Source organism: Phascolarctos cinereus, unplaced genomic scaffold (genome assembly GCF_003287225.1).
Source record: "Phascolarctos cinereus isolate Bilbo 61053 unplaced genomic scaffold, phaCin_HiC Scaffold_4;HRSCAF=312, whole genome shotgun sequence".
Taxonomy (NCBI): domain Eukaryota; kingdom Metazoa; phylum Chordata; class Mammalia; order Diprotodontia; family Phascolarctidae; genus Phascolarctos; species Phascolarctos cinereus.
Genome location: NW_027555847.1, coordinates 226,834,674 through 226,852,047, shown reverse-complemented (window position 1 = coordinate 226,852,047; position 17,374 = coordinate 226,834,674). Strand labels below are relative to the sequence as shown.

At 43.2% G+C, this 17,374-nt stretch overlaps 1 protein-coding gene across 1 annotated transcript; it reads left to right on the top strand.

Annotated features, from left to right (window-relative positions):
• The first annotated feature begins 15 nt into the window (after window positions 1–15).
• Window positions 16–10,579, top strand: PDAP1 (PDGFA associated protein 1). The gene is made up of 6 exons (XM_021008541.2): window positions 16–130; window positions 4,449–4,540; window positions 6,257–6,367; window positions 7,442–7,563; window positions 8,933–9,084; window positions 9,789–10,579. The coding sequence occupies exons 1-6, from the start codon at window positions 118–120 to the stop codon at window positions 9,845–9,847; spliced, it is 549 nt and encodes a 182-aa protein (XP_020864200.1). The 5' UTR covers window positions 16–117; the 3' UTR covers window positions 9,848–10,579.
• Window positions 10,580–17,374: the final 6,795 nt, after the last annotated feature.

Genomic DNA, 17,374 nt, shown 5'->3' with positions numbered 1-17,374 from the left:
CTGAGAGAGAGGGGCCTAAGGTAGGGAGGGTGGGGGGGAGGGGGGAGGAAGGAAAGAGAGAGGCGAGTTCCGGTTCCTGCGTCAGTTCGAGTTCCTACAGCAGCTGCTGGAGCCGCGATGCCCAAAGGAGGTGAGAGGCGCGCGCGGGGCCCGGGAGGGAGGCGGGGAGGGAGACAGCGTCGGCCCCGGGGCCCGGACTCCACCTCGGCCCGGGCCCCAGCCCCAACCCCGGCCGCGGTCCATCTTCCCGCCCGGCGCCCAGCTCGGGGGACCGGGGCCTCGAAGGAACCAGCCCGGTGCCTGTGTTGGGGCACGGGGGGCCCTGCCCAGGCCCCGCTGCCCCCTCGGAGCGAACAGGGCTTCCCGGCTGGGCTGGGGACCCGAGGGGCCGGACAGGCAGTTTCGGCCCCCGAGGCTGCGGGGAGGTGTGGTCTCTTCTGCCTCTGGGAGTAGGTGGGAGGGGGGAGTGAATGGATGAGGAGGAGAGGGGGTGCGGGAGTTTAGGGGCGCGGCTTGGGTGTCTGGGCTCGTAATTCCTGTTTAGCACGTAGGTATGGTCTGCAGTCTACGTGGAGAGAGGCATTGGGGGCAGAGAGAGAGAGAGAGACACACACACACACACACACACGTTTTGAGAATTAAGACTTTGTTCTCTACTCTTTAAAGGTTTTCCCGAATTCAGAGCACATAGATGATTGCGGGACGTAACCGAAGACCTATTGAGTATGATATAGTATAGGGAACTGGTTTCTTAGTTTCTAAGCCTAGAAGGAACCAGGAGATCTTTTGAGACTGATAAAAAGGAGGGGGTAAACTATTTTCCTATTTTCTGATCTTCAAAAGAAATACGAAGAGAATTTCTTTAAAAGAAAAAAATCTCCACCTTTGGGCTGGAAACGCTTTATGACCCTTTAGGAACAGATGTGAGTCATGAGCATTCTTTGAGCTGTTTGGAACCTAGTAATGAAAGCCATAATTAATAATGCCTCCTTTCCAGCCTTGCTGGGTGTTCCTAGGCCTGGGAGAAGACCGAATCTTCCTGGATTGGTAGAAAGTTCCTTCAGGACCATTTCAGTTTCCTCATTTTATAGATTATCAAACTGAGACCCAGAGAAGTTTTAAGTGATTTGCCCAAGGGCACATGGTTAGTAGCAGATAATTCCAGCCCTGGTTTCCTGATCTTTCACTGCATGACACATCCATGTCATGCTTCTTTTTGTCTTGTTTAGGCTAACGGCTTCTGTGAAAAATCTAAATGCTGTTGTAGCTAGAATTAATTATACCTCGTTTTCTCTGAACTCATTTATACTTCATGGACACCGAAGACCTCCTGGTTCTCTACTTCTAAAGGTGCAAAAGCTGGGTCTTTTATTTAAATCATTTGTTCACCTCTGCTTTATACTAAGTTTTGGTTGAGGTTGGAAGTTAAAATTAGGAGAGCTTAAAATCAAACCACCAGATAACTTCAAACTTTCTCTGTGAGGAGCTTAAAAATGTTTGCTAGTAGATTTGTGAACTCATGCATTGTTTACATGTGTCAACGTGAGGGGTTAAGAACACTAAGGCACTTGAGAATTAGGCATCAGATGGCCTCATAATATGGTATGTTAGGTAGATTTTTTTAAGAAACTAAAAGTGAATCAAAGGTTAATTGTAATACATCATATCTTTTAAGATTAGACTCTAGAAATCAGTTTTGTGAATTGTTGCTATTGCCTTCATTTAAAGGAAGAATTAGAACCTCGTCGTGCTGCACTTGAAATTCAAGTAGTCATTAAAAATGAGTGGTGGTTCCATAGTGGCGCAATTATAGCACAGCACCTGCTGTCTAGGAAATCTAGGGAAAAGGAAGCAGCTTTGGGACTTTAACTTGAGTTCCCACCTGGCTCAGTAAGTGGATCGTGGAAACAATACTGTGCTTAATTAAAGAGACTATGTTTTGTGGTAAAATACTCACCGAAAATTAGGTGGGCCCCAGGTTAGGTGGGTGAAAATTCATCTAAGGATCAAAGCAAACACTTCCATCCTAGCGGTAGTAAAATATGATGCTTGTCACCTGTTTTCCTTTTATAGAAATGACATACCAGTGTGTTAGCTTGAGCAATTGTTAGACAATAAAACTAATTAGGCATGCTTGAATTGTCAACCAGTTTTTAATTCTTAGACTTTTATCAAGTTGAAGTTTAAACCTCTAGTTTGCCCAAAAGCATCTCATTTTTAAAGACTTCTAAAAGACTTTTTCATCTGTTTTCCTCCTTATGCTTTATTCCCTTTCAACCTGGAAGTATTTTTTTTAGTATTGTTTAATGAGTATAGGAAATCCAGAGGCTCTGTTTTGTTATCATTTGGGGAGTTATTTCTTCTTTTGACATTAAAGAAACAATCTGATGTGTTTTTTTCTTTTTACATGAAATCAGAGCTCCTCTAGGCATTGAGAGATAGACTCATCAAAATTAATGAACATTTCAACTTATTTGCCACTATGTATGATATTCCACATGTTGTTTGGTTCAGATTGCTTTGGTGGTTCTTTCCATTCACATTCTTAAAATTTTTGTGTGTTGTTTTCTTGATTCTGCTTATTTTTCTTTGCATCATTTCACACAGCCTAGTATAGTTTTTTGAGAGCTGGCCTCAGAATGAGAAGGAAGACCTGGGTTCAAGCCCTACATCTGGCACACACACAGAATCTGTCACCTTCTCCTCTGTGTGCCTCGTCTCTTTTGTAAAACTTGAAGCTGTTGGTCTGCCTGGAGAGAGAGGAAGGTTCTCACAGGGAACCTCCCTGCACCCGTGAAATCACAAATCTGATTTCCCATTTTTTGTATTCATATGAAAATTCTTTTATATTCGCATACCTAGTCAATGGGCATCTACTTTGTTTACATTTTTTGCTATTACAAAAAGTTTGCTGCTGTGACTATTTTGGTGTATGTGGAAGCCTGTATAATTTTGACCTCCTTGGACTATGTTTCTAACAGTGGGATCTTTGGGTAAAAAGGATATGAACTTTTTTAATCACTTTCTTGGCATGATTTCAAAATGCTTAAACTTCTTCACAATGCAAGTAGCATATAGCGTAGATACCTTTCCATAGCCTCTCCAACATAAACCATTACCATTTTGTCAGTTTGCTAAATGTAAACCTAAGAGTTGTTTTGATTCACATGTTTCTTAATGATTCAGAACAATCTGTCATATGATTATTAATAGTTTGCAATTCTTTAGAGAACTGTTTATCTTCTTATCCACTGAGGGATGACTCTTGGTCATATAGATTTGCATTAATTCCGATAGGTTAAACCCATATCAGAGATACTTGATGCAAAGATTTTTTTCCCCCATCAACAGTTTCTCTGCTTAATCCTGGTTGCATCTATTTTGTTCATGCCAAAAACTTGTAATTTCATGTAATCAGAATGATCTATTTTATCTTTGGTTATCACCTCTAATCCTTATTTGGTTCTTCTCCCCCTACTTACACATAGCTATGAAAAACAACTGGCCTGGCTCTCTTCTTATTTCTGATATATAACCTTTAATGCTTAGATCACATATCCATTTCCTAGTCATTTTTAGAAAAGAATAAATAGAAATTCCAGTGGTTGTACTCAGATGACTGTTTCCCTGAATAACTTAGAGGGAGTGTGCTATAGTGGATAGGGCATTGGACTTACATGAATACCTAAGATCAAATCCCACCTCAGATCCTTAATAGCTGTGTCACTCTGGGCAACTCACTTAACCTCTCTGTGTGTGATTGTCCTCATTTATGAAATGAGGGGGCTGGACTAAATGACCTCTGGGGTCCCTTCCAGCTCTAAATCTTTGAATCTGTGAACTTACCAGAGAGTTTGGACTCTATGCCTCCTAAGATGAACAATATCTCTGCCTCATTCATATAAGTGCTAATCATCCAGGGAGGTCAGTGGTTATGTCAAGAGTCTCACACTACTATCACCTCCTTTTTAACAAACTGCTGGGTTTGTCCTCTGAGTATTTGGAGGGAGTTATTAGTTTTATGGATTTTTCTTTGTCATCCAACTCAGTTTTCCAGAGCTTTTAGCTTCCATACTTTTAAGAGAAATGAGACAGCTCTTTCTCCTTCCCCTGCTATACTCACACTTTTGTAGATATGGGGGACCAAGAGTGGAAACACCACATATGTCAAGACTTTTTTGATAATACTGATTAGCTGAATTTTTTGCTTCCTTTTTAAAATTCTTTACCATAATAATAGATCTTTGGGAGAAAGTGACAGGACACAGAGAGGAAATATAGGTGATGTGAAAACAAAACATACTATTGAAATCAGTAAAACAAATGTCAGTTTAAAAAAGAAAGAAATTTAAGCTCTATATAGTACCAAGCCCTGAAGAAGGACAGGGTGGGTGTTCTGAGTAGTTAAGGACTGTCTTCCTTCCTAAAATGCAAATTCCCTTGTGCAGGGAGAAAAGGAGGCCACAAAGGCCGAGCAAGGCAATACACAAGCCCTGAAGAGATTGATGCCCAGCTTCAAGCTGAAAAACAGAAGGCAAGGGTGAGTGTTTCCATTTCTAAAGTGCTTCCTTCTGTCATTAGTTGGTTTGAAAAAACAGACAACCCTTTATGTACAGCATCTTAGGATGGCGTTCTGTACTCTTCTATTTATGGACTGCTTTTGTAATACGTAAAAAAAATTACATGTAAAAGGGTGGGTGCCCTGTCCTTAAGCCTCTTCCTACCTTAAAGCCATAGACAAAGCCATTCCTTTTCTTCAGAAGGAAGTCAGGTACACAAGCACCATAAAAAATCCATGAGTGTCACTAGTCTTCTCTAGAGAAGATCCTCTACTCTAAATCTACCTTCTGGAATCTTGGGCTGACCAAGAGGAAATTAAAACTTGCTAATTTGATTTTATTCAAGAAATACTTCAGTGCTCATTATGTGCAAGGCTTTCTGCTAGATGTTTGGGGAAAGATTGGATTACAGTGTGTATGTGTATGTATATTGTATACATATATATATGTATAGAGAGAGAGAGAGAGAGAGAACGAGAGAGAACAGTTCATACCTTCTGGGAAGTTACAGTCTAGTTGAAAAGATATAAAAGGTAACTAGTTAAAAGCATTTTGTGAAAGGTGCCATATGAGCTGGGCTTTGAAAAATGGATACTGTTTTACTCGACAGGGTGGGGGCATTGTAAGCAGGAGCAATATCATAATCAAAGGCTTGAAGGCAGAAAAGTACAAGGCTTGTTTGAGGGGTTGTGAGTATAGGTCATTTGGTTTAAAACATTTAAGGGAGCTGTAGGTATAGTTGAACTGGTAGTTTAGAACTATATTATGAAAGGCTAAGGAATTTAGGCTTGATTCTAAAAGCAGTGGGGGGTTGTGGGAGGTTTTTGACTAGTAGAATAAAAAAGATCTAAGCAATGTCTTGGAAAGATTAATTTGGTTGTGCACAAGAGAGATTGGAGAAGAACGCACCCTCTAGCTGAGAACAAGGTAACAAAAACCTGAAGTAGAATGGTGAGAATTGAAAGGAGGAGGGTGGATGCAAGAAACATTGTGAAGGAAGAATCAGCAGGATTTGGCAGCTTATTAGATCAAGAGGGAGAAAGAGGAGTCTAGAGTGGCATTTTATCATCAAATTTTAGCGTTAGATTCTATGTTCAATTTGAGTTTTAAGATGTGTTCTGTAACTACTCACTGGGACAGGATCAGGGCAACTTCATGGGGTGCTAGCTTCCTGGGGCCACAAGCAGCTAAATGGGGTAGGATTACCTGCCATGCTGATGATTTATTCATACATTAGCCTTTTTTAGGTTTTGTGTGTCTAACCTCAATCAAGAGGTTAGTCTACCCACCAGTACTTAGGGAGCACAGACCTTGTGTATTATAGCACACAGTTGTTTACAAAAGGCCCTTCACATTCATTACCTCATTTGATCTTCTCAACAATCCTGTGAGGCTGGTATTATCCCCTTTTTACAGATGAGGTAACTGAAGCTCAGGGAGCCTTAATGATTGACCTAAGGTCACACTGGTAAATGGCAGAGCTGAGAGCCACGCACAGGCCTCCTGACCTGTGTCGCAGTCCTCATGCCGTGGCATCATGGGAAGTGGTGTACCTATCCCCATGCAAACTGCCATGGAGAACACATAAATATAAGAAAGGCCCTTAAATGGCTTGGGATCTCACACAGAGGTAATTAAAGTGGGTGTGGGGTTTTGTTGCTGCTTTCTACCCTTTAATTTGTAAATTCCTGAAAAAGGAAGAAGAAGAACAAAGTGAAGAACTTGGTGATGGGGCAGCTGGTGACCCCAAAAAGGAAAAGAAATCCTTAGATTCAGATGAAAGTGATGAAGATGATGACGACTACCAGGTATTGTATCTTATCAGAACATTAATCAAAGATTTTCGTGTTCTTCTACTCACCTACATACAAAGGGAAGGCTAATAGACAAAAACAGATCATCTAGCCACACCTCCTTCATTTTATTATTGTGTAGACTGAGGCACAGAAATAAAATAATGCCCACATTCACACAAGATGTTCTTAACAGAAAGGAACCACAAACTGAAGTCATTGGGTTCCTAGCCTAGAGTTCTTTTCTCTATGAGGGTGAGGGGAGTGTTGTATAGTGTTTAAGGTCCTGTTTGGAGAGGAGAGCCCTGGATTCAGGTCCCAGCTTTGACATACCCCATATGAATGAGGATTTAAGTTATTTTTTAAGCCTTGTTTTCTTCACCTATAAAAGGGGGGTGGTGATATTTGTATCATCTAGGGGAATGAGTACATTGTAAACTTGAAGTGTTTTATAAAGATGTGGGTTGTTATTTTTGTACTAGCCTTTTCCCAGTGGCTGAGGGCTCATAAGCACATCCACCACATGACACACGTGTTCCTCACTTTGCATCCATAAAAGAAAGCTCTCACTTTAGGGCCCATTGGCCCTTTTGAGCAAGCTCAGAAATCTGATCTTGAGGCTAATCCTGTGCTGTAAAAAGCCTGAAGCTTCATTTTTCTCCTGTCGGCCAAGACAGGAGAAATAAAAAACATTCAGCAGGACGTGTGCTCATTGGCCCTCCATGGAAACCTGCATGTGACTGTGGCAAAAAAGAAACAAGCATCTTTCTGGAGATGCTTTTTTGAAGGCTAGACTCGCCCTCAGCCTTCCCTGTCAGGAGCTGGTGCTCTTCTTAGAACCCAGATTTTACAAGTGATCTGACCACCTCCCACATGTAACTTCCCCTGTTAGCTGCAGGTGGGAGTCGTGAGCAGCTGCTGTCTTGTAGAAATCATTCTCTCCTCTTCCCTTCCTTCTCCTCCCCTCCCCTCCCCTCCAACTGAACCCAGCTGGGCTGCCAGAACAGTGCATCGGAGTGGGTTTAACTTTGTCTCTCCAGGATGACAAATGGAAAGATTCACTAACCTGAAATTTCTTCTGAATCCTAGCAAAAGCGCAAAGGAGTGGAAGGATTAATAGACATAGAGAATCCCAACCGAATAGGCCAGACAACCAAAAAAGTCACTCAGCTGGATCTGGATGGGCCAAAGGAGCTGTCTAGAAGAGAACGGTAACTCTTCTGTTGTTCTGGGTGCATGTTTGAATGGCAACCATGGAGGTAGCAGGAGGGGTTTTGTTGAAGCTTCCCTTTTGCTGTCTGTCCCCCCCCCCCAGAGGAGGAGCTCTCAGTACGTGTAGAAAAAGAGAATGATCCTTTCTGTGCAAAGTAGTGCTACTGTTAACTCCTCTCCACAGAACTGTCAAAGGCAGGTCTTGCTCTCCTTCGATTACAAGCAGAGGATAGCCCAGGGGGGTATTCTTTTAGATAGTTGATAGGTTTCACCAAGCCAGCCACATACTGACAACGAGCAGACACCCTGCAAGGGGAGTTTCTGGAGTTAGGGGCAAACTCACCCAGAACAGAGGGGTTTTTTCTGTATGTGATGGTAATTAGACTACAGAGATTGAATCTATGATCTAGACTTCATCAGGTTTGTGTTCTCTCCTTGTAATCTACACACTAAAGAACAATTCATATGGAATAACAGGCTGTTGTATATAAGTACCAAGGCAAATGGGGGCATATTTTCTTCCTATTCTAAGCTTCCTCATTCTTCCTCCTTTCCTTTAATGATTGAGGTCTGTCTCCATCTCCCCCTTCTCTTCACACCCCCCCTCAAGTTGTGTGCATTGCCTAGGCTTAGGCACTCTTTTGGTTTGGGCTTTGGCCAGGACCTTATTGGCTATAAATGGCAAGTTTTTAGAGACTTCTAAAAGTCTTCTAAAACTTCCTGGTTGCCATTCCACAGTTTTAAATGGATTCCCCTTGTATAGGATTTTGTTAGTCTCAGTGTTCAGCTCAAAAAGAATTAACTCCAGCCAGTTTATTAACATCTGCAATAGAAGTAGGATTGCCTTACCTAGATAGCTTAAAGTCTTGTTTACGTTCTCCAGTCCTATTTATAATCTCTTTTTATTAGGGTTCTCTTTCAGATTTCTTCTCATTAGCTGTCTTCCCCCTTCCTTCCCATCTTTGCCATTATTTCCCAACACTGTGCATGACTGACATTCTCATTTTGTCCACCTCGAGGGCTCTCCCTCCTGTGTTGTTTCTCTGCCAGTCGATGGTAGTGCCACATTCAGAATGCTCCTAGAGAGGGCCTTGGTACTCCGTTTAGTCTTTAAATTGTGTCCCCTTCATATTTCTGTATCAGTTTGTGTAACAGTAAGCTTGGATCTGCTGATCTTTTGATTTTCCAGTCCCCTCCCTTTCCCCAGCGCTTGATCAACATGCCAAAGATGCCCCAAAACAGACCGACAAAGGTCACATCTCCTTCTCTTTTTTGTCTTAAGGCCTCATTCCTTCATATTCAGCTTTCTCATTCTGCTGTTCAGTGTCAAACATTTTGGTTTTACATCTTTTTTTTTTATTCCAATAGAGAAGAAATAGAAAAACAGAAAGCAAAAGAGCGATACATGAAAATGCATTTAGCTGGTAAAACAGAACAGGCCAAAGCAGATCTGGCCCGGCTAGCCATCATCCGGAAACAGAGGGAAGAAGCGGCCAGAAAGAAGGAAGAAGAAAGGAAAGGTAGGAGGCTGTTCAGTGAGGCTGCTTTTTTCCATGTCTAACACATGGTGCTTTTTGTAGGAAATGACTAGGAGACATCGTTGCCTGCCTGGCGTCTGTTCCTAGAATAGCGCACACATCACCAGCGAATGAGGCTCCTGAATTTGAGTTTGCCTTGGTTTTAGATGTCTTATATCTGTGCCCTCCAAACAAGGGTATCCAGTTGAAACATGCAGCCTTTCGAAATCTGGTGAATGGCTCTGGAAACACACTTATCTAATTTCCCCTTGCCCTTGAAGAACTGCACTATATAGATCCAAGTCAAAGGGCCTAAGAAGTCTGCTGTAGACAGGTTCCCAAGTGACTTCGGGGCTTCCTCAACCTGGACTTGTTCTTTTGTGGCTCAGCTGGAACCAGGGTGGGTGTTGGCCCCACAACCTTCAACCCAGGCGGTTTTCTATAAAAGATACAAGACGTACAAGCAGCCCTGATTCAGCAGCTCCTTTTTCAGAAAATGATGGTCTTGTTTAATTACAAATTTTAAAAAATTGAAAGGAATCTCTAGAACTCTTCACGCTCCCTCACGTGATTGCCAGGAAGTTCTCTGTCAATCAGGACAGTCTGAAAACAAGTCAGCAGGGCAGAATCCAGGTGACTTTTGCCAGTGCATGTCTTAGACTTCAGGTCTTTTCTGACATTTACGTGTTACGTTTCTTTTCTTTCAGCAAAAGATGATGCAACTGTGTCAGGAAAACGAATGCAGTCGCTCTCCCTGAATAAATAAACACAGTGCATGTGGGAGGAGGAAATGCCAGGGAACTGTGCCCAGGGCCTGCCGGGACCTCTGCCATATTGCATCCCACACTGGTGCCACCTGGAGTGTACTGTGGCATCCCCCTCCACCTCGTGGAGCCACAGACGGCGTGGATCCTCTTCATCTCGGCACAGAATTCCATTTTGGGGCAGGGGGGAAGGGCAAGGGAGGGGGGCAGCTGCTATCTTTGGGGCAGAAATAATGCAGAAAAGCATTTCTGTGTGTAACAGTTTGAAAAGTCTGGATGTTTTCACTGTTCTTAGGATTCAGAACACATAGCAGGGGGGAGGGGATGTTGGGATGGGGGAGGGTAGGAAAAGCTTAGGCTTGTAGATTACATGGGGTATGTTGGTTGGGGTGGGGTGGGGGTGACCCATAGAAAGATCTTAATGGAAATCCCGGGTCTTTATTGACAGGGCACTCGTCTGCGCGTTTTCTTATGAAATTTTTGCAGTCTGAGTATAGTAATAAATGTCTGGGAGCCCATTCTTATGTGTGTTCTTGGAGGGGTGGCCCTTGTTCGTTCCATCCCTCTCTTCCCTCTCCTCATTTTTTTCCTCCCCTCCAACTAGGTCTAGTGTCAATTTTTAACCATATCTTCTGTTTAAAGCAAAACTTTCATTTATTGGTAATGGCCCAGGCAAAACATTGCTCAAGAAATTAAACTTGTATATTTGGCTGATTAAAATATAAATTATCATATATTTTGTCTTTCCTTGATTATTTCTGCTTTATATCCGTGTCCAGACCTGGAAGTGGCATGACTTCTCCAAAAGTGATGCCTGATAGGGTCTTTTCCTGCCATACCAACCAGGCTAGACTTAAGTTTCAGGACCTTAGCGCTGGCCACTCCCATTTCAGGAAGGTCTGAGTCCTGGGCATTGAGTCACTGTGAAACTAGATTTTAATGAATATTTTTTCTTATCTTTGGATAGCAAGAAGGGTTTCTTTTTGCAGGATCCTTAATTTCCTTTTGATTGCTTTCAGAAGCAGTTTTGACTTGTTGGAGGGGTTGTGGAGCTGAAAGAAGCACTATTTGAATCTCTATTCCTCAGTCTCCCACATACTGCCTGTGTGACTTTGGGCAGGGTCCTTTATCCTTTAGGCCTTGGTTCTCTCATGTGAAAAAGAAGAATATTCCCAAGAATAAGGATCTTTCTCTATGTTCCACCCCAGTTAGGCCACATTTGGATGACTGGGTTCAGTTCTAGTTAGATTTTGGAAAGACATGGACGAGCAAATTGGAAAGCATCCACAAACGGGCCATCAGCAGTGTTTGGTTGTGCCATGTGAGGAAGAGAAGACTAGGTACTCTTGAAGCCTGCTGGCATGTGAAAGAACCATTAGACTTGTTCTCCTGGTCCCAGAGGGCAGTGTCAGGAACTCGCCAGTGATGGGTGGGTGCTAGTCACATTTGAGTTTGGTGTCAAGAGAAAAAAGTGAGAGCTTCCCAGAAGTGGAATGGGCTGCAGAGCTCTGGGGCTAATGGGCTTCCCCTTGGAAGTCCTCCAGGTGCAGGGTCAAGGGGATTCTTGATTGTGTGTTGCTCCCTTTCAACTCTGAAATTCTATGACTAATCTCTAGTCGCTTTATAAACTCTTAGGAATGAGAACCCATAGCAGTGGTAGGGAGGTAGGGAAGCTTCCCATGGATACTTTCTCTGTGCTATAAGAAACTACTTAGGAAAAATTATCTAACAGGCCCATGTACTCCATTGCAGGTTGTTCAGGTTTTTTTCAATCATGTATGACTTTGTGACTCCATTTGGTTTTTTTGTTTGTTTTGTTTTTTGCCTTTTGGTGAGGCAATCAGGGTTAAGTGACTTCAGCTAGTAAGTGCCGAGTGTCTGCTGAGGCAGGATTTGAACTCAGGTCCTCCTGACTCCAAGGCTGGAGCTCTATCCACTGTGCCACCTAGTTATCCATTTGGTGTTTTCTTGGCAGAGATAACTGGAGCGATTTTCCACTTCCTTCTCCAGCTCATTTTACAGGTGAGGAAGCTGAGGCAAAGAGGATTAAGTGACTTGCCTGGGGTCATACAGCTAGTGTGTGAGCCTGGATTTGAATTCAGGAAGAGTCTTCCAGACTTCAGACCTGGCACTGTGTCCACTATGCCATCTAGCTGTCCCATTACAAATGATGTGGTTTATTGTGGCCACCTGTTCTTTGGGACTTCTTGGAGTAACGTAGGCCAAAATAAGCTGCCTTTTTACCTCGAGATTGTAGAGTCAGGAAAACCTAGTTTTGAGTGCCATCTCAGATGCTACCTGTATGGGATGTCACAAGCTCTCTGGGCTTTAGTTTCCTCTTTGGTAAATTGGGCATGATAGTATTACCTATCTTGTAGGGCTATATAGTGAAAATCAAATGAGATAATGTAGTGAAGCATTATGAGATCTTTAAAGCCCTTATATAAATGATCTGGTCTGGTTGTCCTTCAGGCTCAAAGAGGACCAGAATGACATCTCTGTGTTGGGGTCTATGTGTGACATGCCTGATTGTGGCTGAGCAAACCAATTCTAGCTCTGAAGGCTGAACCACAGGTCTGGCACAAATAGTCCACGTGAACATTTGGAAATGGAGATGTCTAAACTGTATGTCTTGCATTCCTTTTGAGTCACTGCAGTTCTGCTTTGCTTATAGAGGACAGCACCTTTGATGCAGGCATACCATGCTGGGCAGTCCTATGCCGGTGTCTCCCACGTCTCACAATCAATTCCAAAGGTCTTCAGAGAGACCTTGAGAGTTTCCTTGTATCTCTTCTGACCTCCGCGTGAGCACTTGCCTTATGTGAGTTCTTAAAATAGTCTTAGGCAAACATTCATTTGGCATTCAGATAGTAGCCAGCCCATCAGAGTTTCCCTATCGGCAGTAGAGTTTAAATGCTTGGCAGTTCAGCCTGAGAAAGGACCTCTGTATTTGGTACCTTATCTTGCCAGATGATCTTTAGAATCTTCCTAAGACAATTCAAATGGAAGCAATTCAGTTTCCTGGCAAGGTGCTGGTGTACCGTCCAGATTTTACAGGTGTACGACAATGAAGTATTCCTTCAGTTTGGTGGACAGCCTAATATCTCTTCTCCCACACTTTCCTTTGGAGCCTCCCAAACCCTGAGCAGCTCTGGCAACGCTTGCATTAACCTCATCATCTGTGGGAATATCCCTAGAAAGTATACTGCCACGGTAAGTGAACTTACAGCATACAACACTTCTCCATTTGCTATAACTGATTATTTCACATAGTGGTACAGTGCTGGCTGGTGGAGAAGCTCTGTTTTTCTTGGTGTTCGTTGTCAGGCCAAAATTAGCACAAGAGGCAGAGAATCCATCCATACTTGAAATACAAATAGCTATTGTTAACTGATTATTCAACCCCTCCAGGGGAGATGGGGAGAAGAAAAGCACTGGGAGGATAGCAGTACATAGTGGAAAGAAGACTGGCTGAGGAGTCAGGACCTAGGTTCAAATGCCAACTCTTGACTCGATATTACCGTTGTTAAACTTAAGTAAGTCATGATTTCCCTGGGCCTCAGTCTCCTCATCTATAAAATGGGAGAATTGAACATGCCATCCAAGTCCCTTCCAACTTCTATGATCCCATAAGAAAATCAATTGCTTGGCTCCTACAGATAAGATATATACTCACCTCTACTGGTAGGAAATTTTCTTGTGTTAGGTTGACTGTAGTTGGCAGGTTTTTTTCAATTTACTTTCAATAAATTGGCAAGCATTTAAGCACTTAATAGCACACTAGATACATGCTAGGGTCTAGGAAGATAAAGCCAAAAACTAAATATCTGCCTACAAGGAGTTTTCATTTTACTAAGGGGGAAACAACATGTCCATATACTGATTAATACAAAAGAAATGGTGATTTGGTTTGGGAGTTTGGGACCAGAACACCAAAGTGGGTAAGTTGGGAAAGACTGATGGAAGTAAAGGTGAGGAGAGAGCATTGCAGGCCTGGGAGGGTAGAAGGGGGGCCTGTGGAAAGGAGCCTATGTTGGTGCGTAAGGATGGGCTATTCTGTTCCCAGGCCCCTACAAGGCTTCCCACCCAGAGAAAAGTCAAGTGATTGGAAAGGGAAACCAAATCCCCAAGTCCTGAATTATCCTGCTCAGACTCAAGGACCCTTGATGGACGAAAACAGAAAACCGAAATCCAAGTGAAGCCTGAATGTTGGTTTAAAGCTGGGACAAATATGAATCACCTGTAACCCCAACTAGCAAATGCCTAATAGCCCTTAAAAACACTTAAATTAGAGGGGATAATATAAAACCTTGCATGCCTTTTTGACCCAGCAATACTTCTACTGAGTCCATACCCCAAAGAGATAAAAGGAAAAGAACCCGTATGTACAAAAATATAGCAGCTCTTTTTGTGGTGGCAAAGAATTGGAATCTGAGGGGAATGGCTGAACAAGTTGTGGTATATGATTGCAGTGGAATACAGTACTATTGTGCTTAATAAGAAATGACAAGCAGGATGCTTTCAGAAAAACCTAGAAAGACTTAGACAAACTGATGCGGAGTGAAGTGAGCAGAACCAGGAGAACATTGTATACAACACCAGCAACATTGTACGATGATCAACTATAAATGACTTAGCTATTCTCAGCAACACAATGATCCAAGACAATTCCAAAGGACTCATGATGAAAAATGGTACCCACCTCCAGAGAAAGAACTGATGGAGTCTGAATGCAGATTGAAGGATGGTATTTTTTACTTTATTTTGGGTTGGGTTGGTTTGGTTTGGTTTTTTTTGTTGTTGTTTTTTAGGGGGGTCCTGTCTTTCACAACATGACTAATGTGGAAATAAGTTTTGCAGGATTGCACATGTATAACATCAAATTGCCTACCATCTCAGGGAGAAGGGAGGAGAAAGGGAGAAAGAAATTTGGAGGTCAAAATGTTTTAAAAATGAATGCTAAAAATTATCTGTACATGTAATTGGGGGGGGAAATTAAAAAAAACACTTAAATTAAAAACACTTCCCAGAGTGCCTCCATTAGCACAGCTTGCCTTCCTTAGAAAACTTGCAGCTGTGTTCATTTTCTGTTTATCTGATAAACTTGGCCTGTATACCATGCTAAGAAACAAGTGTTCCCAGTAACTCCCTACGCACTCACCCTTTTGCCTCTAAGTGAACACATGTTCTTAGACAAGTCACTTTCCCCATCCTCAGTTCCAGTTTAGAGATACTCTTAATGGTTGAAAGCAAATGCACCTGCGCAGACGATGGCCTACTCCCACATGCTTCCCCTTCAGAGCAAGAGTTTGGAACTCACACCCAAATCAAGTCCTTGAATTCACTCTAGGGAGACCCTAAAGCCCAGGACAATCTCCAAATGGCTTCAATTCTACCCCCCCCCCCAATTGATGATGACTTGGTACTGGACCCAAACTGCCTTCGGCTTCTTAGGACCAGAGTGAATCCCTGTGACCCACCCCCAGCCTAAAGCTGTATCCTTAATCCGGACTTAACCAGATTCACCAGCATTTATGAAGTATCTGCTCTGTCAGACACTACTGAACACTAGTGATGCAGAGACAAAAATGAAAGTCATCCCTTCCTTCTCGGAGCTTACCGGGAAAGGGCCCTGGAAGGGTTGGGCAGAGACCTTTCCCCTATGACAAGGGTTATTAATCTGGGAGTCAATACACTTGGATGAATTATACCTTTATTTTCACTAAATTAAATTAAGCATTTCTTTCAATTTCTTTCAGACATTTAAAAACATTCTGAGAAAGAATCCCTAGACTTTGACAGACTGCTAAAAAGATCTGTGACCCAAAGAAGATTAAGAAACCTTCCTCTATGATATCACCGTTGGGTGGGCCTTACATATTATAAAGTATAGACCAGGGGTGGGGAAACTGCGGCTTTGAGGCCACAAAGGGCCACACTTGAGGACCTAGAGGCCCACGTGGCCTCAAAGCCAAAGCTGAAGGTTCCCCACCCCTGGTGGAGACTGAGCCATAGCCACCCCTGTGACCGGACAGAAGGCTGCTTGCCACCACCATAGTTGCACCCAGTGAGCACCTCAAATCTCCAGAGAGGGTCTCTATCATAGTCACATGTGGCCATTGCAATGCCTTTCTGAAGGAGCCATCAACTCCCCAATCAAGTCCACGCGTGGGCCAGCCCTTGTTTTTATAGCTGCTCTGATTGAGCTCTGACCAAGATAGCAGTTACTCTGCTTGGGTTACTAGCAACATGATTCTCTCAATAAAAAATGCAGAGATCCATGAGGTCATGTGCAGAGGCTTCAGTCTCTAATTTGTCTCTAGCAGGGCTTCCAGATTTTTTCTCTCCAGAGAGCAGGAGCCTCCAGATGCTTCTGTGAGTCATGGCCTCAGCCCAGCGTCTTCCCTTCCTCAAGGCTGCAGGTCCCAAAAGAGCAGGAAGCCTAACTAGACTTCAACCTGGCAGATTAGGGCACACAGAGTGGTCCCTAATCAATGCTAATTTTTAAGTCAGCAAATTTTACAGAGCCAACATCCAGAGTCACTGGAACCTCCAGATAAGTCTCTGGATAGGGAAATCTGGCCGCAGGGAGGGAAATACCGCATCTGACAAAAGTCACATCTCTAGTGATGGTGGCTGTCTCATTAGGGGTCTACAATGCCTAATACCCTCTACTAGGCACTGGAAACATTTTTTTATTATACCTGTGATTTCATCACAGTGGATAGAACTATGGACATTGAACTCAAGTCCAGCTTCAGACACTGTGTGACCTTGGACAAGTCACTTAACCTCTACCTTAGTTTCCTTGTCTGTAAAATGGAGATATTAATAACACCTACCTCCCAAAGCTGGGAGGACCAAATGAGATTTATAAAACTTAGTATAGTGCCTGGCACATGGTACTATATTTATTTTTATTATTATTATTATTATTATTCAATGTAGGGAGCTGCTTTATCAATACTGTCAGCACCTCTTCTGCAACTTCTGCTTAGAAAGTTGTCTGGTGCACTGAGAAATAACTTACCCAGGGTCACACAGCTAGGATTTGGCATAAGGTAGACTTGAACCTAGGTCTCCCATATTCCAAGGGTCAGCTCTCTATTCACTCTGTGATGCTGCCTGTGAGGCCTTGGAAATCAGAGATGGAAAATCACAATCCCTCCTTCAAGAAGCCTACAATCTAGCAGGGCAGATGCCACAGTATACAAGTAAGATGCAAGTTAAAATGGAACGGGACAAAGGAGTGATCCGCACCAAGAACTCCAGGACCACTTGCAGCAGGAGACGGCATACTATGGCCCCAGGAAACTTCAAGTCAAAGCTGGCCCTAGAGCTGCCCCTTTGAAGGATTCCCATGGGAGATGAGGGAGCGAGTGTGTTCCAAGCCTAGGGCATGCTGGCATCGATGCAAAGGAGTGCCCAGGGAAGTCGTGGGGAGCTAGCAGGAGGGCCAGGTCAGTTGGCATGTATGGGACATGAGGCTGGAAAGTGGGTTCCAGAGCCAAATTATAGAGTAGGGGGTC

Coding starts and splice junctions, on each gene's coding strand:
- PDAP1 (XM_021008541.2), top strand. Junction 6,368..7,441: donor AAGATGATGACGACTACCAG/GTATTGTATCTT, acceptor TCTGAATCCTAG/CAAAAGCGCAAAGGAGTGGA. Junction 9,085..9,788: donor GAAGGAAGAAGAAAGGAAAG/GTAGGAGGCTGT, acceptor CTTTTCTTTCAG/CAAAAGATGATGCAACTGTG.